The 22,617-nt window shown below is 42.3% G+C and overlaps 1 protein-coding gene across 1 annotated transcript in view; it reads left to right on the forward strand.

The window, feature by feature from the left end:
• LOC134910910 (mucin-3B-like) overlaps positions 1 to 22,617 on the forward strand; it is a 380,580-nt gene that overhangs the window by 314,494 nt on the left and 43,469 nt on the right. The window contains exons 45-49 of the mRNA XM_063919296.1: positions 272 to 477; positions 3,803 to 3,881; positions 6,274 to 6,447; positions 6,566 to 6,667; positions 15,248 to 15,484. Coding sequence (XP_063775366.1) covers positions 272 to 477; positions 3,803 to 3,881; positions 6,274 to 6,447; positions 6,566 to 6,667; positions 15,248 to 15,484 — 798 coding nt within the window. The remainder of the gene's footprint in view (positions 1 to 271; positions 478 to 3,802; positions 3,882 to 6,273; positions 6,448 to 6,565; positions 6,668 to 15,247; positions 15,485 to 22,617) is intronic.

The raw sequence follows: 22,617 nt of genomic DNA on the forward strand, positions 1-22,617 counted from the left end.
CTAATTGAATTTACTTGTACATTCTTGTTGCAAATGAGGCCCAATATGTTTTTCACTGCAATGGCTAAAAGTATAAATATGGATGTGGCGTGAGACTTACTGTATGTGGTTGAGATTCATCTTGAAATGCTTTGCACCTATGATCCCATCCTGATTGGGAGTAATTGCTTTTTTCACATGTCAGCATAGGGGGGGGGGAAATCCCAAAATGTGTGTATTTAATAAGGATTTGTCTTGTACCAATATAGGTTTGTTGTATCTCTATTTACAGGATGGATGTTTGGCGATCCCCATATTACCACCTTGGATGGACTTAATTACACTTTCAATGGACTTGGAGATTTTATCCTTGTTAATGCCTCTGATACAGATATCTCCTTCATGGTACAGGGACGTACAGTGCAAACCGGTGAAGCGTTGGCCACTAACTTCCAGGCTTTTGCTGTAAATTACACCTCACCCAATGCCAGTGTTAAAGTGAGTATAACTCTAATGAGAAGAAAAAAGGAAAAGTAATTTATAAATCATTATTGTATATTGTAGTGTGGATATAAATATGGATAAAGATAGATAGATAGATAGATAGATAGATAGATAGATAGATAGATAGATAGATAGATAGATAGATAGATAGATAGATAGATAGATAGATACAGATAAATATATATATATATTTTTTTTTTATTATTATTATTATTATTATTATTTTTATATACACCTGCATGGGACATATCTTTGGGCCTAATACAGACCTGATCACAGCAGCAAAATTGTTCTCTAATGGGCAAAACCATGTGTACTGCAGATGGGGCTGATGTAAAATGTGCAGAGAGAGTTAGATTTGGAGGGCTTATATTGTTTCTGTGCAGGGTAAATACTGACTGCTTTATTTTTACACTGCAATTTAGATTTCAGTTTGAACACACCCCACCCAAATCTAACTCTCTTTGCACATGTTATATCTGCCCCACCTGAACTGCACATGGTGGGAACTGCACAATAGAGCATGAGCAGCCAATAATGATACATTTGGCTGAGTAGCAATATTTCCTCAGAGTATCCTTTTCCCTCTTTCTTCACAGTACAATTATTTGTAGCAGAAATTACTAAACTACGGTGGCAAATGTGGAAATAGACCAAAGCATAACAAGCCTATATAAACTAAACGGACAGCTGCCAATATACAAAACACACTGTAATAAAGACAGGACGCATCCAACAATTTTAAATATTTTTCTTTATTCACATAACACATTTTTGTTTTCACTTATATCACCTTTTTTTTACACTTAATTCATATTTCACTCCAGTTAGCCCCATAGTGGGCTATTTTGTAAATATTTAAACATCATACCAGCCAAACAGGCTGAGAATATGTGAACGGCTGAAGACATTTTAATGTTAAAAGGTTAATAAAAGTTATATTTTATTTAAATATTAGAAAAATGTGCACCCAATGAAATCCAATCCTTCTTTCTCTTCTTCATAACGTTTGTTATACAACTGAACCGTTAATCGCAGCCCAGACTCTGGTTTCCTGATTTATGATAGCCGTGTGAGTTCCGTCCTGCGTCTACTGCCACATATTATCATTGGAAGGGCACCAAGGCAATACTTTAGCAGATATGAGTGTTGTTCATTACAAACTTTTACATATATATATATATATATATATATATATATATATTTATATATACAGAACAATGGATAAGGTGTTTCTAAGCGACCAATGGTGTCACATAAGAATAGGGAGAACAATTATGTTTAAAATAGATTTACAATTTATTCATATACAAATCACACCTGTAAAAAATGATATACCAAAACCACAGATAAATAATTTCTAAAATATCTCTGGAGCTGGATAAAAGTACAAAAAGTACATCTAGAAATTCATAAAAAAATAAGAGGACCAGCAAATGTATAATATTATAAATACCGATAAAAAACAAGATAAAAAGGATAAAATCGCACCAGACTTAACCCATCCTCTCAAGTTAAGCGATTTTATCCTTTTTATCTTGTTTTTTATCGGTATTTATAATATTATACATTGTTCTGTTTACATAATTTATAAAGCACTTTACCAATGCTTATTTCTTAAGGTGCAGCAGACACCCTATTATACTTTAGGGAGTGTCCTTATAGGGAGACATTTTAGTATTCATATACCTATTTATTGACCATATTGTGTTTTTTTGGTCTGACTAATAGTGTTGATCGGTAACCGCGTATTGGCGCTGTCCGCTCTCTCCCTATATATATATATATATATATATATATATATATAGTAAATATCTGGCACTACTATATATTTTTCAATACTCATGGTGCCTTCCTTGTAATAACATAGCCAAAACAGTTTCCATGGAGGTCTCTTGCAGCACTCTCCTATGCAAAATAAGAACCAGGCGGCACTTGTGCGTTTTTTCAATTCCAATCAATCGTGTATTCACATCATTAAAAATTATATACGGTGGCAGTGACGCTTATGTCATTTTTATTGATGTGAATACACGATTGATTGGAATTGAAAAAACGCACGAGTGCCGCCTGGTTCTTGTTTTGCATAGGAGAGTGCTGCAAGAGTCCTCCAGGGAACCTGTTTTGGCTATATATATATATATACACACACAAGCAGGGATAAATAATGGCAATCCAGAGGCAATTTTGAATAGAAAAAAACTGGTCTTATTGTTGACGTTTCGGTGGTAGCAACACTTTTTCAAGACATACCAGAGCAAACGCTGCTTGGAGAGATGGAGTGCCGGCTGACATGTGAATGTATATATATATATATATATATATATATATATTCAAACAGGATACTCCACACTCACGTATCCAATGTATCAAGCTGCTGGGATGTCGACTCTTAGGAAAGAAAAAGTCTTCCTCAGTATGTAGAAAAAAGGAATCGGGATGTACTCACCAGTCTTCATTAGTCAGTTTATTGTTTAATCCGTCAGAGAAAACATACAAAGTGCATCAACGTTTCGGTCCTACATCTAGACCTTTGTCAAGATAAAGACAACTGGGCCATCCAACATATTTATAACCTGAGCGGTAGGAAGTATCTTCCACCAATACACAGACAGAATATGGTAATCATGCTTAGCAGAGCAGCGGTGAATAGACGGCGTCTATTCACTGTAGACAGAGGGCTGGTCATGCTCCCTTCAGTGACGGTAAATGTGGGTGTGACTCACAATCGCGGAACTACCGTGAGACCTTTTGCACATGCAGGACTCCTGCTTCTGCATGTTAAAATGTTGAGAGGTATGCCTTATATGGTGCACAAGACTTGTCCTGGTCTCCTAATTTGATCCCAAAATATTCCATATAAACTTGTTTCTCAAATTGGTGATGGGTTTTCTTTGTTTCACAAGAATATAGGTACCACATATGTAGCAGAATACATCTGGGTCATTCAAACAGCTTCTACGGAAGGAATTCATTTTTTTCTTAAAAAACAAAGAAAGTTATATTGACATTAGTTATATGTTTGACCAAAGTGTAATAAGCTGCAAAACATGTTATGTTAAAAGAAATATTAATTGAAAAAGACAACCCAAAGTTCTCCACCTACGGATATCAGCAGCAACGCAAATGTTGCGGAAAAGCGCTTAGCTTCTAGAATAGTACCTCACATATCTCCAGAACCATAGCCAATTGTGAAAAACAGATTATATTTATGAAATCAGCTCTACTGATATACCCCAAATTCATTTAAAGTTCCTGGGCATTTTTTTGGATCAGTGTAATCTACAGTGATGTCTTTTCTTCTCTGCTTGTATTGTAGGTGGAGTGGTATCTTGGAGAGAATGACAGTATAGCTGTTCTTCTAGATGGTCAGAATGTGTCATTTACTCTGTCAGATGGTAAGTTCAGGAATGTATGCAAAAGGAAAAAAGGAAATACTGTATTTGTACACAGCTAGGGAACATGTACTTCTAGCTTGGAATGTATTTTTGTTTTGTCAGTATTTATTTATAAATTATTCTATAATAAGCACCTCAAGTTAGTATATCTTGCAATTATCAATATTAGAGATATTCAGTCTTCATTAAATTGCAGTGATAAATAAATCATGTGGAAACTACTTATTTCCGCATTATTTTTTGTGATATGGGAGGGGGGGTCTTGATCAGGGCCTTCTTTTTGTATGGGCTCAATGGGCTCTTGCCCAAGGGCCCTGAGAGTATAAGGGCACTAGGCTGATCGCTGAGGGTCCCCTGCTTCCAGGAGCACCAGATTTTTTTAAATCGGCCCTGGGGAACTGGAGATATCCGACTTGAAAGCAGTGGTCCCCATCCAAGCCTGTTAATTGCTCTTCCCAGCCAGATATCTTGGGTTCTGTCTGACTTAGAGTTTTTCCGAGGGTATACTCCAAAAGCTGGGACTCTCCCCTTTTGGAGGACATTGGCAGCTTGTCTCTACTATGCCCAGAGATATCAGCTTTCCAGTAGCTGATCCCTGCTCCAGCTCCACACGCCTGGTATGCAGTTTTATATTTGCATTCATGAATTGCTCTGGATCCTGAGCTCTGACCCCCAAGTCCCCAATATCTCCTGAAAGGTGGACCTCTCTAGTTTTTTTTTTATCCCATTCAAAGCTAAGAAAACTAATTTCAGGAACTTTAGATATCTGCAGTCAAGCAAGCTGCCCTCCCACCAGAAAATTATGAATATTAAGCCCACTCCACTATCCACCCCTCCCCTACGTATTAAACACCCCTTACCACCCTGGAAGCCATATACTCGGGGCCCTTCATTCAGCTAAATGCCTCCGTCAACAGTTTATCCCCATCTGTAAAGGAGTAATTAGCAGAAATGACTGCTCCAGGTCCTACATGCTGAGCAGAAGATAGAACACCCCCCTACCACCCGCGGGACATCAAAACTGCCACTGATAGCACCTCCCACCCCTACCACTGGAGGATGGGTAGGGGGCCCAGTGCATTTCTGTGCCCAGGGGCCTACACTGCTGTCAAGACGGCCCTGGTCTTGATAAGTAGACCCCACAATGCTTCCCTCTACTCTCTGCCTAAGAGACTTTCCAACCACATACCTGTTCCTGTTTTTGACCCTAAGACACCACTCTTCTCAAAGGACTCCCACCATAATCAGCTCTATTTGCAAACTGTATATGCAAGTTCAGTAAAGAAGATTGTTACATTTGACTGATCTGTGGCTTGTGACATATTTCCTGACACATTCCTGACAGACAACAAATTCGTAAAATTCTTCTTCAGATAGATCTAGAGACATTATTGCAGCTAATAAGTCCAATATGGCTAAAATTGCTGTTCAGAAGTGAATTATAAATAAGACATTAAGGGGTCTGTTTAGTAAACTTTAAAAAAGAAAAGGATTTTAGCCAGAGAAAGCCTAAAACACAGCATAAAGGAATGTAATTATCTATAAGAAATGTAATTTCTCTATATTTAGTACAGACAAAAGTGTGTAAAAAATCAGTAATTAATTTAGGGTCATTTGTTTGTGCAGGTTTCATAGGTTTCAATGGGGACTGCACACAAATGCTATTTATATACTGTAGTTGAGAGAAGTGATGCTTCTCTCAAAAACAATACTACAATCTCTAGATGGTGTTAAGTGTACTGTCACTGGTGAAAAGAAGGAAAGAGACTTTTCTTTTCAGCTTTCCCCGCCGGGAACCTGGTGAAGACAACCCGCTCTGCGCATGCAATTGCAAAAGATGGCAAAAAGTATATCAGAGCAGCTCTATTTTCTCCTCACCTTTATTGCCTTTATCACATGGGGCGGGATGCACTAAACATCACATCTGCGATATGGTACATCCTGCCACTTACCGTGGACATGACTTTTGATTGGATCCTTCTCAGAAGAAATTTACAAAAAGAAGCCCATAAGCTTCTATTGGGTAACACCGCCCAAAGATGGCATTACCCTTCAGGTCCAAGTTCCAGAATGCTTAACATTCTGGAGCTTGGCACACATGGAAATGTGGTAAAAACCCTGAAAATTGGATTTTCAGGATTTTTACTGCATTTTAGACTTTAATACATCCCGCCTCATGGCCTTTCCCAGCAGGAGTTTTCATATAAATATATACTGTGGATAGATATATTTTATAAATATATAATATTTTACTAAATAAATCCCAAAATATTATTTAATGGACATAGAACATTTAAATAACTGTTGAATCATAGGTAGAGCACAATAGTCAGAAGGAATTATAAAAAAAATATTTTAAAATCAAACTGTTTTGAGCTTTTTTGATTCCTAGACATGGACGTAGAGATCAACAATACAAACCCATCTGTCTTTCTACTAAATGATGGCTCCATTACTGCAACCTTTGAGGGACTTCTATCTGTGACAGTGTCATCTTACTCCGAAATGTTGAGCATTGTAACCAGTCTTCCCAACAACTTCCTCTACAAAACCAAAGGCCTCCTGGGTAAGTCTACGAAGCACAGGTAAATGTGTTACTAGATTTATGTTATTTTAACATACCCTTACACATACAGTACATTTTAATAATTCATTGTTGCACTAATGTAACATTTGTTACGTAGGTAACTGGAACTATGACCAGAGTGATGATTTCTTAAGTCCAAATGGCACGATTATTCCCAGCAACAGCACAGAAGAAGAAATATTTTATTATGGATTGCTGTGTAAGTGCTATGTCTTTTTGTACTGTATACTGTATGAATAAACATTTTCTATATGGCAGTAAATTAGTTAAGTGTGGTTTAACAAAACCACATGGCAATTTTATGTGGAGACTTCAATCCACGAGTTTTAAAGTCTGCAAACTGTACAATTTACTGAGCTGTAGTTTATTGTCTATATAATACAGTATAACAGTGGTGCAAGTAGACATTTTATCTTAGTGGCACTGATAGTAAAAATGGGTGTGGTCATGTGTCATGAGGGGTGGGGTCACACAAAACTAGGGGAGTGGCTACATGACAATATGGGCATGAGCACATTATGCCACACACAGTAATGCCCCTTACACATTATGCCAAACACCATAATGCCCATTACACAGTATGCCACACAGTAATGTTTATTACACATTATGCCACACACCGTAATGCCTATTACACATTATGCAAGACAGCGTAACACCCACCACACATTATGCCACATACCGTAATGCCCATTAAACATTACGCCACACACTGTAATGCCTTACATATTATACCACACACCGTAATACCTATTACATATTATGCCACACACAGTTATACCACTGACATCATTTTATGTCCTACACACAAAATGCCCCTTATAAATTATGCCCCAGCTGTGGTACCACCACCATATTTCTTAATGGTACTCCGTACCACCCCGTACCACTTTCAGCACCGCAGTATATACATTATAATGTATTATATATACAGTACAACTTTACTTAAGTATACTACTTGTACAGCTAGCTCTATGCCATAGCTCTGCTGTTTGCATGACTTCTCTTTACCTACCTTTATGAAAAGGAATTGGACATGTGCCATGTGTAAAGCAATGTAAAGATTCCTTCAGTGGAATAGAGTATGTACCACTCTCTAGCCTCTTTAGGAGTCCATATTTTACTTGCATAAGGTGAGTTTGCTAACTGCAGACTGTATATGAAGTATGTTTATGATGAATAATGAAAAGCTGGATTGAAGCTAGGCTGGACACAAAGCTCTGCACCAATTCATATAAGTGCAAAAGTAAAAAAAAAATCTTCCCCCAATAAATCTGATTTACAGGGAGATGTATAGTGCATCCGGAAAATATTCACAGTGCTTCACTTTTTCCACATTTTGTTATGTTGCAGTCTTATCCCAAAATGGAATAAAATAATTTTTTCCCTCAAAATTCGACACACAATACCCCATAATGACAACATGGGAAAAGTTTTTTTTGTGATTTTTGCAGTTTTATTAAAAATAAAAAACTAAGAGATTACATGTTCAGAAGTATTCCCAGCCTTTGCCATGAAGCTCAAAATTGAGCTCAGGTGCATCCTGTTTCCACTGATCATCCTTGAGATGTTCATACAGCTTAATTGAAGTCCACCTGTGGTAAATTCAGTTGCTTGGACATGATTTGGAAAGGTACACACCTGTCTATAATAGGTCCCACACTTAAAGGTGCACGTCTGAGCACAAACCAAGCATGAAGTCAAAGGATTTGTCTGTAGACCTCTGAAACAGGATTGTCTTGAGGCACAAAACTGGGGAATGGTACATAAAAATATCTGCTGCTTTGAAAGTCCCATTGAGCACAGAAGCCTCCATCATCCAGAAATGGAAGAAGTTCAGAACCACAAGAACTCTTCCTAGAGCTGATCGGCCATCTAAACTGAGCGATCGGGTGGGAAGGGCCCTAGTCAGGGAGGTGATCAAGAACCCGATGGTCACTCTGTCATATTTCCTCTGTGGATAGAGGAGTACCTTTCAGAAGGACAACCATCTCTGCAGCAACCCACCAATCAGGCCTGTATGGCAGAGTGGGCAGATGCAAGCCACTCCTTAGTAAAAAAAACACATGGCAGCTTGCCTGGAGTTTGCCAAAATGCACCTGAAGGACTCTCAGACCACGAGAAACAAAATTCTCTGGTCTGATGAGACAAAGATTGAACTCTTTGGTGTGAATGCCAGGCATCATGTTTGGAGGAAACAAGGCACCGCTCATCACCAGGCCAATACCATCCCTATAGTGAAGCAGTGAAGCATGGTGGTGGTAGCAACATGCTGTGGGGATGAACTGGGAGATTAGTCAGGATAGAGGTAAGGATGAATGCAGTAATGTACAGAGACATCCTGGATGAAAAACTGCTCCAGAGCACTCTTGACCTCAGACTGGGGCGATGGTTCATCTTTCAGCAGGACAACGACCCTAAGCACACAGCCAAGATATCAAAGGAGTGGCTTCAGGACAACTCTGTGAATGTCCTTGAGTGGCCCAGCCAGAGCCCAGACTTGAATCCGATTGAACATCTCTGGAGAGATCTGAAAATGGCTGTGCACTGACGCTTCCCATCCAACCTGATGGAGCTTGATAGGTGCTGCAAAGAGGAAGGGGTGAAACTGGCCAAAGATAGGTGTGCCAAGTTTGTGGCTTCATATTCAAAAAGACTTGAGGCTGTAATTGCTGCCAAAGGTGCATCAACAAAGTATTGAGCAAAGGCTGTGAATACTTATGTACATGTGATCTCTTAGTTTTTTATTTTTAATAAATTATCAAAAATCTCAAAAAAAATGTATTCACGTTGTCATTATGGGGTATTGTGTGTAGAATTTTATGGGGAAAAAATAATTTATTCTATTGTGGAATAAGGCTGTAACATAACAAAATGTGGAAAAAGTGAAGCGTTTTGAACACTTTCCGGATGCACTGTATCAAACCTCCAGGAGACATAAAGTGTAGAAGTTGCCTATAGCAACCAAACATCTAGCTATCATTTATCAAGCACAGTTACAAGCTGATTGGGTACTACTATAGGTGTTAATGTAAATAAGTGCTACTGCTTGCATGGACACACTGAAATAAGGAGGGTATTTAGTAGCAATTGCTACTGAGATGTGATCGCATCTCCTGCTGAACCCCGCAGTGTACATGTGCAGAACCCGCTCTGCACGTGCACGGCAGGTAGATGCGATTGCATCTCAGTTATGCGAATGCCTCTGCCTGTTTGACAGGCAGAGGTATTCGCGGGGCAGCATGGGGCGGTGAGGGACACTTAACATCACACGCGGCCACTGCGACCTGAAAGATGGCCGCCCTGCGCCTTCCTTCGCACCATGGCTGCGGAGGCAGGGGTGGCATTCCCTTCTCAATGATGTGATCGGAATTGAATTGTGAATGCCTATCTGCAGGCCATTTACATGTTGAGCGGCCCCCACCATGCAATTTTATTATTAGCAGTTTTGCAATCTTAGAAGAACTGCTAATGAAGCTAAATAAGGTCCTAAGTTTGACTTTTCATTCTTTCAACTGCAGGTTAGTCAGTCTTCACACAAAACTGAATTTTAGTAATTATTTCCATGACCTTCAATGCACTGTTCTTTAACCATCAGTGGTAAATTTGAAATACCTGAATTCTGTAACGCAATGCCTAATCAAATTTAACTGGCATTCATATGGTGGTATTGCCGGGGTGTGGTATTGAAAGTCGACAGTAACTAGGTCGACAATGTCGAGGTCGACCACTATTGGTCGACAGTAACTAGGTCGACAGGGTCAAAAGGTCGACAGGGTCAAAAGGTCGACATGTTCCAGGTCAAAAGGTCGACATGAATTTTTAATGTTATTTTGGTGTAATTTTCTTCTTAGAGTGACCAGGAACCCCAATTAGTGCACCGCGTACCCTCGCAATTTTGATAAGCTAAGATTAGCGTGTGCAAAGCTGCTAAAAGCAGCTTGCGAGCGAACAACTCGGAATGAGGGCCCTGGGCCCTCATTCCGAGTTGTTCGCTCGCAAGCTGCTTTTAGCAGATTTACTCACGCTAAGTCGCCGCCTACTGGGAGTGAATCTTAGCTTCTTAAAATTGCGACCGACGTATTCGCAATATTGCGATTAGACCTCTCTTAGCAGTTTCTGAGTAGCTCCAGACTTACTCGGCATCTGCGATAAGTTCAGTGCTTGTCGTTCCTGGTTTGACGTCACAAACACACCCAGCGTTCGCCCAGACACTCTTCCGTTTCTCCAGCCACTCCCGCCTTTTTCCCAGAAACGGCAACGTTTTTTCACACACACCCATAAAACGGCCAGTTTCCGCCCAGTAACACCCACTTCCTGTCAATCACATTACGATCACCAGAACGATGAAAAAGCCGTGAGTAAAATTCCTAACTGCATAGCAAATTTACTTGGCGCAGTCGCAGTGCGGACATTGCGCATGCGCAATAAGCGGAAAATCGCTGCGATGCGAAGAAAAATACCGAGCGAACAACTCGGAATGACCACCATGGTTTTGCCCAATTGCTAACTAAATTCCTGCTGCGATCAACTTGGAATTACCCCCCTTATACTGTACATTGCAAGTGTCATTTTATTATGCACAGCGACTGGTGTAGTACACATTGTTCAGCAAGCCTGATCATTAATTTCTGCAACACTCTCGTAATTTGAAAAGCCACACTTATATTCTACAGTATATCTGTGTAAAAGGTAGCAAGCACAGCTTTTTTATAATTTTCCCAAAACAAGTTCTGTCATGCTTCGCATACAGACTCAGACATGCACAGAAATACCAATCAGTTGCGAAAAAGCTCCGGGTAATGACTACCTGTGAGGGATCCTAACCCGACTTCTATACCAGTTTGACCTTGGAAACGCTGCCCACCATCGGACAACGTTCTCCCTCGTTGCTGCACTGTGTCGCTGCCCGACTGATGTTTCACACAGAACACCGCTCTCCTTGCTGCTACGGACTCTGTATTGCACTTCGAACAGGTAGTCATTATCCGGACACTTGCTATGTGAATACCGGAGTACAAGTTCTTTCACCTGTGTGTGCAACTATTGCTGCTATGAACTGAATCTAGAGGAGTTTGGCTATTTATCTTTTATCTAGAGACTGTCTGGGCCCACTAGTGAAAATAATTACAAGGCTTACTAAGAGGTGGAGCATGGCGCTATCCTACAAAAATATTGGTGGACTAAGTACAATTTGGCAGCTATACAAATAATTCGTTATTTGATATATTGCTTTTAATTGCTTTTAATTGATGTTATTTGCCGGCTATACTGGTACTCTATTAAGGGTGCTTTTATAAGGAATGTTTTATGTTTTAATTTTTTTATATTGTGTGTATAATAAATTTTCCAATCGCTAAGCGCTCTCTTTCACTATATACACTATGTAAATAAATGGCTCATGCTAACTTTGGTTGGGGGAAGGGAACCCAGAAGGTACAGAAAGCATGTTCATTTGTAAGGCATGTTAGCATTGTGCATACACCGCAAGATGCCTGGTGTGAGTAAACCATCAGTTCTTGGGTAGTTCTGCTAATGTCGGGTGTCTGTTTTTGCTGTTAATGTGTCCTATACACATCACTATGAAAATAGGATGTACATGCAGACTATGCTAATTAAAATGATATGTGGCATGCTTATACTTAGTGTGAGACTGCAGATGTATCTGCATAGGAAATGCTACGTTACAATGTTTTCCTGGAAATCACTGTAACATAGTATTTCATATGCAGATACAGCCGCACTTGCATACAGAATATAGGCATGCCACATATAATTTTAATTAGCAGAAGCAGCATGTGCATCATATTAGCATAAAATAAAATGTAATAAAATGAGACTTGCAATCTATAACATACAGTATATCCACCACAAAATTGATGACAGAAAAGTATTCTAAATTGTTTTTCAAAACATTTTGTCCTTTGTGGGAATCGATCTCTAGCTCATGGGCACGGTAACCATTGGTGGTACCACTATGCCAAGAAAACCATGGAGACTGGTAACTGATACAGTACCTGCAGTGACATAGTGATGTCACTCATTTGTAAACACAGCTGATTGGTATATCTGTGTGCATGTCTTAGTCTGACTCTCGTAATGTGAAAAGCCACACTTGTATTTTATATATGTGTAAAAAGTAGCAACTAAAGCTTTTTTCGAAACTGATTGGTATATCTGTGTGCCTGTCTGAGTCTATATTCAAAGCAAGACAGAACTTGTTTTGGGAAAATTAGAAAAAAGCTGTGGATGCTACTTTCTACATAGATATACAATTCAATAAGTTCTGTGTCATTTTCAGTAGGCCATAGATGCACACATTTAGCTAAAAAAAATGTCTGTGCTTATACTGGTATTGTAGTTACTGTGAGTGCCACAGCCATATATAGTACTGTATAAGCATGGTATTATTGCATCACTGCCCCGTGAAATTGCAAGGTCCAAGAACACTGCACAATTCACGGTGTGCAAAAAAAAAAAAGATTTGTAATGTAAAATATACATTACATGAGTGATCATGAGTGTCCCAGCATAAGCATATCATACTTTTCAGTGTGTAATAAAACAACTGTTATCATGGTAAGGCTTGTTAAACATACATTACAGTATATCCACCATAATAAAACAGGCTACTTTATAGTGTTCGGTGCATTTGAGATGGAAATAAGAAGCATCTCAAAAAAAGTATTTCTTAAACTACTAGAATTGTTTACACTTTACAATGGAGATTTTACAATGGAGTTTTCACACATGCACAATGGTGGTATTGTAAAGTGACACCTGGTGGACGAACATCAGCATTGCACACACTGGAGACTCAATTCATTACATTGCGACTAAATATGCCACGCTGCAACAAAGCGCAGGGAAACGTAATGCGACTAGTTTTTCACACTACAAGCCACACTGAGGATCTATGAGCATGGCTACATCTGTACAATTCTATAGATATCCACAACATTCACTTAAAGTACAGATTCAAGTTTCCCACAGTTCCTCATCATATCTCTAGGCTTTAGCAACACTTGGCCTTAAAACATTTTAGAGCTGTGACATGACAAAAGAGCTATTCAAAAATAGGCAACACTTAAATAAAAACAAGACAAAAATCATAGGTGCGGGGAGTGCAGCTGCTGTGTGGCCCAGTGCTGAGAAGGGCCCACCTGCCCTGTGACAGTTACATAGGGGCCCTTACAAACTTTCTAGTTTTGCCCCTGGACCTGCTTATTGCAATGTGGTATAAAATGAACTGTATGGCATTATAATGTTACATAATATGAACTGGTGGACCATAATGTGGCATAATATGAACTGGGGACATTATGTTATAATGTGAATTGGGGTACTATGTAGCAAAATGTGTATTGGCAGCCCCACAATGCGACATAATGTGTACTAGGGCACTACTATGGTTTATAAAAAAAACTGGGGCACTATTATGGGGCATAACATTACCTAAGACACTACAATGGTTCTGAGAATGAACTAGGGTTTATGGGGCATAAAATGAATAACTTCTGTGGAGAGGTGTCACTCTAGAAGCATTGGGACCGGGGTCCCTTCAGAAAGTTGCTATGGAGCTCACAAAATTCTGGCTGCGCCCATGGATGCACATACACAATGGTGATGTGGAGAAGTACGCATCTCAGGTTGGATACAGCTCTGCACATGGTGTGGGGGGGGGGGGGGGGTAGTAAAAATGTTGTGCTTTCTCTTTGTTTTGAAAAGTTTTTTCTGCTCATTTGCTATTAACTCTGTAAGGGGCCTATTTATCACCATCCATGTCCAGGATGCAGATGACGTGATAAAATCGTCCAAATTCGCACTCACAGGGATGTATCAATTATCGCATGCAGGGACAGAGCTTACAGTCAAGCTCTGTCCCTGCGATGACACTCCGCAGCATCATCGGGTATTTTTCGGAAAAAATACCCTGATGTCCTGCTGCGCATGCACTGCCCCCGCCAACATCGCCGCTACCTCCGCCGCCCAGTCGACCCCCCCGTCATGACTAACCCTGCGTGCCACAGACCCCACCCCAGCAGATCAATATACTTACCAGTCCAGGGAGCTGGTCTGCGCTGCCCCTGCTGGTCTGCCGGGTGCCGGACCGTGTGCTGCCGCTTTGCAGCGTCACTTTACTGCACCAGGGTCACATTGCAGCACATGGAGGACCCAGTGCCTGGCAGCGCTCCCTGGACAGTTGAGTATGGTTTTTGGGGTTTTTATACTTTTTTTTTTCCTTTTTACACTTTGATCAGCTTGTGTGTCCATCGGACTCACATAGCTGATCACTGGAGCTGAGTCCTGCTCAGCTTTCTCTGCGGCTCTGTTGTGATTATCACAGGGCACACTGCGGTATTTTTTCACATTTTTTTTAGGGGCATACCGCAGTGTGTCCTGTGATAATCTCGCCAGCTCAGGCTGGCGAGATTATCACAGGGCACACTGCAGTATTTTTTCACTTTTTTTTTTTGTAAGTTTGGCCACATCACATTTCCCATTATAAGTATGGGGAATGCGATGTGGGTTACTAGAAAAAAAGTTTATTAAAGGGTTTGGAGCAGTTTTTCATGAAAACTGCTCCAAATGTCCTTTAATACATTCAGGTGATACTAAAATAATGTTAATAAATAGACCTCTAAGTATTAAAAGGTTCTCAACAAACTTTTGTTGTAGTGCTTTTTGAGTAGAGTACTGATCATTTGTATGTTTGTAACTTTTCATAACAAATCTTGAGTGTTTGGGACTTATTTTTAATGTTTCCTCTACTATATAGGGGAGGTAACGGGGAAGAGTCTATTTACCAATGTACAAGAAAAAGGAAGGCGCGCATTCAAACCAGTTTTCTTAAGTGAATTGTCAGAACAAGATCCATCGACGTATGCAGATCTGCAGATCAAGTGTGGTTACAGAACGGAATGCATCTATGATGCTATGAGCACCAACAATACTGACCTGGGCTTAGCAACTTTGAAGGTATCAGACATCTTTCAGGAAACCAACAGCACTCTGTGTGAGTATTCTTATCTGCAAATGCAATTACTGCACATCTATTCTGTTCTACATAGAAAACTGTTGTGTATTATACAAATTATTGACACTTTCGACTCAAAAGTCACAGTGCTGAGGATTACACATTACCGCTTTCAATTCCCATATATGACCATATAAAGGGCCTGATACAGAGATGGATGCAAATGCCATAGCAGCTGTGATTCAGCTGCTGTGTAAATATTTGCAAAGGTTGCAACCACCAGGATCTGTATTGAGACACCTACTGAAGGAGTCTCAGATCCGCCGCTTGTGTACAAAGGCTCAGACATCGGACGCACATCGCTTGATAATTGACCTTCAGAGTAACTCTATGGTAATGCAACATTACTGTCAGAAGTAAGATGCGGAGCCATGGTTACTACATACAGGATCGTAGTCGCAGCTGCGACATGCCCCTGAAACATCGACATTGCATACATCTCTGAAGCTGGTCAAAGTACTTTAAAACAAGTGTTTTATTTGAATTACGTACAGCCAGTGCCGGCTCTAGGCACGTTCGAATAGAGTGGCCACGCAGGGCGCTCTGTAATTTTTTTAATGTTGTGGCGGTTCGAGGCTCCTTCTCCCTTCACTGATTCAGAACAGTTTACTCCTCCCTCCGCCAGGTGGCGCTCCTCCTCCCCATCTCCCGGCTCAGTGCCAGGTGGAAGAGCTGCACAGTGGCAGCGCACTGTTCCTCCCACTGGCAGTTCCCGCTGGGTGGCTCACTGGTTCCCTGGCGCTTTGTACCAGAGCCACAGGTGTGTGGTTTGTGTGTGTGTGGAGGTGTCATGCAGGCATGGGGGGGGGGGAGGGGGTCAACAGGGGTGTCAGCTGTATCTCTCTCTCTGCATATGTGTCTTTAAGTGAAAGACGTGTTGTGTGCTACAGTACGCTATGTATTTGTGTATGTATTATATGCTTTGTGTGTATGATATGTTATGTACAGTATGTGCATGAAAGTGTATGTATGTATGTTGTGCTATATATATGTGTGCATTGTGTGTGTGTGTGTGTGTGTGTGTGTGTGTGTGTGTGTGTATGTATGTATGTATGTGCAATGTGTATGTGTGTTGTATGCTACAGTATGTATAGGTTTCAATACGGACCCCCTGTCCACACACACAATAAATCCTGCGTTTGCCCCTGGCAATGTGTATGTATATGTGTGCAATGTGTATGTATGTGTGTGCATGGTGTGCTATTTATCTGTGTGCAATGTGTATGTTTGTATGGTGCACTATGTATGTGTGTGCAATGTGTATGTGTGTACAGTGTGTTATGTATGTGTGTGCAATGATTACGTATGTATGGTATGCTATGTATGTGTATGTGTGTACAGTGCGCTATGTATGTACAATGTGTATGTGTAATTTGTACAGTATGCATGTATGTGTTTGTACGTGTGTGGTATGCTGCAGTTCATATAGGTGTTCAATACGGAACCCCCCCCCACACCAGTAAGTTCTGCATAGTAATGAGCTGGCAGTGTGACCGGGGATGTGAGAGGTGAAGGGGCAGAGCTAGGGCGGGGGTTAGGCAGACTGCTGACGTGTCCTTGGGGGCATATCATGTGTATCTGGCACTGCTGGGGGGCATATCATGTGTATCTGGCACTGCTGGGGGCATATCATGTGTAGCTGGCACTGCTGGTTTGGCGTATTATGTGTATCTGCTACAGCTGGGGGTCATATCATGTATATCTGGCACTGTTGGGTTGGCATATCATGTATATCTGACACTGCTGGGGGGCATAACATGTGTACCTGGCACTGCTGGGAGGCATATCATGTGTATCTGGCACTGCTGGGTTGACATATGATGTGTATCTGGCACTGCTGGGTTGGCATATCATGTGTATCTGGCACCCCTGGGTTGGCATATCATGTGTACCTGGCACTGCTGTGTTGGCATATCATGTGTATATGGCGCTGCTGGGTTGGCATATCATGTGTATCTGGCACTGCTGGGGGGCATATCACGTGTATCTGGCCTTGCTGGGGGGCATATCATGTGTATCTGGCCTTGCTGGGGGGGGGGGGGGGGCATATCATGTCTATCTGGCATTCCACTACTGGGATCAATATGTGTATCTGGCAAAATACTGGAGACATTGGGGTATATTCAAATCATGTTGGATCCTTTCCGACAGAAAGGATCCGACGTGTGTATTCAATGCCCGGGCAAACCCGACCGGTTTCTGACAAGTCGGGAATTCCCGACTTGTCAGAAAAAAACAGCCGTCAAAAATAGGTCGGAACCCCTCCCAACCTATTCCTGTCAGAAACTGCTGTCTTTCCGACAAGACGGCAGTTTCTCACAATAATTGAATACATCCCATAATGTGTAAGGAACACTATAGTGGCTGTTATGTGTAAGGCTGCTAATTGTGTGCGTGGAGGGGGTGTGAAAATATGTTTATTTATAGTTTGCTAATATAAAGTTGCGAGGCCATGCCCACTGGTGGTGGTGGTGGGGGGGGGAGGCGCTTCAAAATTCTCTCGCTCAGGGTTCTACTACGCCTGGAGCCGGCCCTGCGTACAGTATATTATTATTTCTCTGACGTCCTAGTGGATGCTGGGAACTCCGTAAGGACCATGGGGAATAGCGGCTCCGCAGGAGACTGGGCACAAAAAGAAAGCTTTAGGACTACCTGGTGTGCACTGGCTCCTCCCCCTATGACCCTCCTCCAAGCCTCAGTTAGATTTTTGTGCCCGACCGAGCAGGGTGCAATCTAGGGGGCTCTTCTGAGCTTCTTAGAAAAAAGATAGTTTTAGGTTTTTTATTTTCAGTGAGACCTGCTGGCAACAGGCTCACTGCATCTAGGGACTAAGGGGAGAAGAAGCGAACCTGCCTGCTTGCAGCCAGCTTGGGCTTCTTAGGCTACTGGACACCATTAGCTCCAGAGGGATCGAACACAGGCCCAGCCTCGGAGTCCGGTCCCAGAGCCGCGCCGCCGGCCCCCTTACAGAGCCAGAAGCAAGAAGAGGTCCGGAAAATCGGCGGCAGAAGACATCAATCTTCATCAAGGTAGCGCACAGCACTGCAGCTGTGCGCCATTGCTCCTCATGCACACCTCACACTGCGGTCACTGATGGGTGCAGGGCGCTGGGGGGGCGGCGCCCTGAGCAGCAATATTAACACCTTGGCTGGCAAAAATACATCACATATAACCCCCAGGGCTATATGGATGTACATTAACCCCTGCCAGAATCCATAAAAATGCGGGAGAAAAGTCAGCGAAAAAGGGGCGGAGCTATCTCCTTCAGCACACTGGCGCCATTTTTCCCTCACAGCTCCGTTGGAGGGAAGCTCCCTGGCTCTCCCCTGCAGTTAATACACTACAGAAAGGGTTAAAAAGAGAGGGGGGGGCACAATTTAGGCGCAGTATACAATATATATGCAGCTATAAGGGAAAACACTTTTTTATAGGTGCTATCCCTGTGATATATAGTGCCCTGGTGTGTGCTGGCATACTCTCCCTCTGTCTCCCCAAAGGGCTTTGTGGGGTCCTGTCCTCTATCAGAGCATTCCCTGTGTGTGTGCTGTGTGTCGGTACGGCTGTGTCGACAGGTATGTGGAGGATAATGAGGTGGAGGCGGAGCGAATGCCTGTATATGTTGTCACCCCCTGCGGGGTCGACACCGGTGTGGTTGAACTTATGGAAGGATTACGTGAAAGTGTCAACTCCTTACATAAAAGGTAGACGACACAGAACAGCCGGCTACTCAGCTTGTGCCTGTTCCAGCGTCTCAAATGTCATGGGGGACTCTAAAATCGCCCGCTACCTCAGATAACAGACACAGATGTCGACACGGATACTGACTCCAGTGTCGACGTCGATGAGACTGGTGTACCCTCCAAATAGGTCCACCCGTTACAGGATTGAGGCAATGAAAAATGTATTACACATTTATGATTATACCCCAGGTACCACATAAAAGGGTATTGTGTTTGGTGAGAGAAAACTATTAGTAGTTTTTCCTGCATCTGAGAAATTAAATGAGGTGTGTGAGGAAGAGTGGTCTTCCCCCGGTAAGAAATTGATAATTTCTAAAAACGGTTATTGGCAGCGTACCCTTTCCCGCTAGAGGATAGGTCACGCGGGGAAACACCCCATAGGGTAGATACAGCGCTTACACGCTTATCAGAAAAGGTGGCACTACCGTCTCCGGATACGGCCGCCCTGAAGGAACCTGCTGATAGAAAGCAGGAGGTTACCCTATAAGATATAGTCACACACTAGGGCATTATATTGCGACCAGCCGTTGCTTCGGCATGGATGTGCAGTGCTCCCGCTGCGTGGTGTAAGGATTGCTCCTCTATTCTTTAACCCTCGATGTGATAGTCCCTTAGACGTCCGTGAGTGTAAACCTTATGCTACAAGTAACATGCAAAACACAAGCAGTAAAGATTCACACTGTTTATTGTTTGTTTAACAAAAGTATATAAAAGAAAGGATTTAGGGCGTGTATGTCCCAAGTCAATAACTAATTGGACAGAACACAAAAGGGGGTTAACATAACATGATTGGCTAGGAACTGCCGCAGCGGAAGGATATACATATATGGGCAAGTTTGTACTCAAATAGGAAAGTTATTCACACGGTATAAAAAGATAACAGACAAAGACAGTAGCAAAAATGTGCTGGAACAAACAGTTCTGTAACACAAACAATTCTATGACATGTGAAGCAGAGACGAGCTTTAACCCTTTCATTCCCCTCTTAGAATCATTAATCTATATAATATGATTCTCATTTAATTGTTTCCTTCTAGACCTCCATCTTCTCCTTGTTGGAGGTCAGGGCTGTCTGCCCCCGTTAGTACCTCGCGGGAATCACTTGCTTCTTCTTCAAGGTCTGGTCTGGGAACTTTCTTTACTCGGGATGCATGAATCCAAGTGGGCCCCTCGTCAGTCAGGACTGCTGTTCTGGTCACTGCTACGACTTCTGTCTCGGGACCATAGGTGAAGTCTCCTGGGCTCTTGTTCCTGGGGAGCACCTTTACCACGACTCTGTCTCCAACCTTGAAAGGGTGTGTTGGTTCCTGTGGATTCAAAGGATTTTTACAAACAACTTTATGTTCTATTTCCTCAAGTCTGGTTATAAGGGCCCTGACATACTCTTCCCTTATAAGTTCTAGATCTCCTTCCTGTATTATCAACGGTTTCTTAGCCCAGGGTGTGGGGAAGGGTCTACCCATTAGTATTTCAAAGGGTGAGTATCCTAGAGTTTTCTGTGGGGTCATTCTGATTTCTGCTAGGATAATGGGAAGGACCTGCTTCCATTTGTGGAAGGTACCTCCTGTGGCCTTCCTTAGTTTGTCTTTGAGGGTCCTATTCATTCTTTCTACGACCCCTGAACTCTGACTTAGTTGGGAATACTTCTGGCCAGCGAGAGAACATATCTACAATGACCAGGGCATATTCTTGTTTACCTGTACCAGGGATATGGGTAAAATCAATTTGTAAGTGTGTAAAAGGGGTAGTGGGGTATTCAAGATGCTGGTGTTTCGCTTTATTAGGGTTGTTAGGGTTGTTCCTGAGGCAAGTGATGCATCTGCTAACATATTGGTCCACAAGTGTTTTGGCCTCAGTAACATAAAAATCCTTGGTTAGTAGGAGGAGTGTTGTGGCTTTACTATGGTGACCAACACCATGGTAATGGGCAATGAGCAAAGGGGCACTGGACTGGGGTATACAGGGTTTCCCCTCTTTGCAGATTAATCCTGATTTAGGATTTTTCTGCAGAATTGGGTAAGTCCAGTCGGAGAGATCAGTATTAGTCGCAGCAGCTTGAAGTTGAGTGAGCAGATGGACGTTGTCAAGGGAGGGAGGGGCCATGACTGCCATGTGAGAATGGGCAGTAGGCTGTAGGGCCGCTTGTTTAGCAGTAGTGTCTGCAAGGGCGTTGCCAAGGGAGATATTATCCTTGCCGCCAGTATGTGCCTTGCAGTGGATAATGGCAATGTCAGAAGGGAGGGTAATGGCATGTAACAGATCAGAGATGAGCTGCGCATGCGAGATACCCTTACCATCTGCCCCGAGAAAGCCACGGCGTTGCCAAATGACCCCATGGTCATGAACAACGCCGTGGGCGAATCTGGAGTCAGTGTAGATGGTAACAGGCTTGTTCTGGTAGAGCTGACATGCTCTAGTGAGTGCAATGAGTTCTGCAGCTTGCGCGGACTGATAAGGTATTGGCAGGGCTTCCAATACAGTGTCAGGGAGGGTGACAATGGCATAACCAGCTTGGTATGTATTGTCATTGGGCCTACTGCAGGAGCCGTCCACAAAAATTATATCTGCGCCTGGTATGGGAACGGGAGACATGTCAAGTCTGGGAGAAGTTTCAGCTTCAATGGAAGCAGCACAGTCATGTAGGTCGGGTGGTCCATCCTCGGGACCTTTCAAGCCTAAAAGGGCATTGAGAATGGGTGCAGGGCCAGAAGAACTAGCAGTGTACTTGATGGTAAGGGTAGGGTTGCCCAAAAGAAGTACTTCATATCCACTAAGGCGTTGTGCTGACATGTGCTGTGTGTGTAAGCCTTTAAGTATTGCCAGGACATCATGTGTGGTGTGGAGTACTGTGGTGTGGCCTAAAGTGAGGGTAGTGGCCATTTCTGCAACCATAGCACAGGCTGCCAGAGCCCTAAGGCAGGCAGGCATACCTTGCACAGACACTGGCATGACTTTGGAAAAAAAATGCCACGGGGCGCAACTTCCCTCCATGAAACTGTGTGAGCTCCCCCGCCATGGTTTTACAATTGTCCCTTGCATATAGATGGAAAGGTAGTACATAATTGGGGAGGCCAAGTGCCGGACTTTTCATCAACATACATTTTAAACTTTCATATGCAGTTAACATTTCTTGTGACCATTGTACAGTTTTAGGTTTGTCCTTCAGTGTGGCTTGTCTCAAAATGTTATCATAATAGGAGCAATCAGATATCCACTGTCTGCAGTAATTTACCATACCCAGGAAGGACAGTAGTTCCTTCTGGGTAGTTGGGGTGACCAGGCCCAATACAGACTGTATGCGTTGTGGACTGATTTTCCTCTCTCCCTGAGTGAGCACAAAACCTAAGTAATCAACATGCTTTTTACACCATT

This window comes from Pseudophryne corroboree, chromosome 4 (assembly GCF_028390025.1).
Source record: "Pseudophryne corroboree isolate aPseCor3 chromosome 4, aPseCor3.hap2, whole genome shotgun sequence".
Lineage (NCBI taxonomy): Eukaryota > Metazoa > Chordata > Amphibia > Anura > Myobatrachidae > Pseudophryne > Pseudophryne corroboree.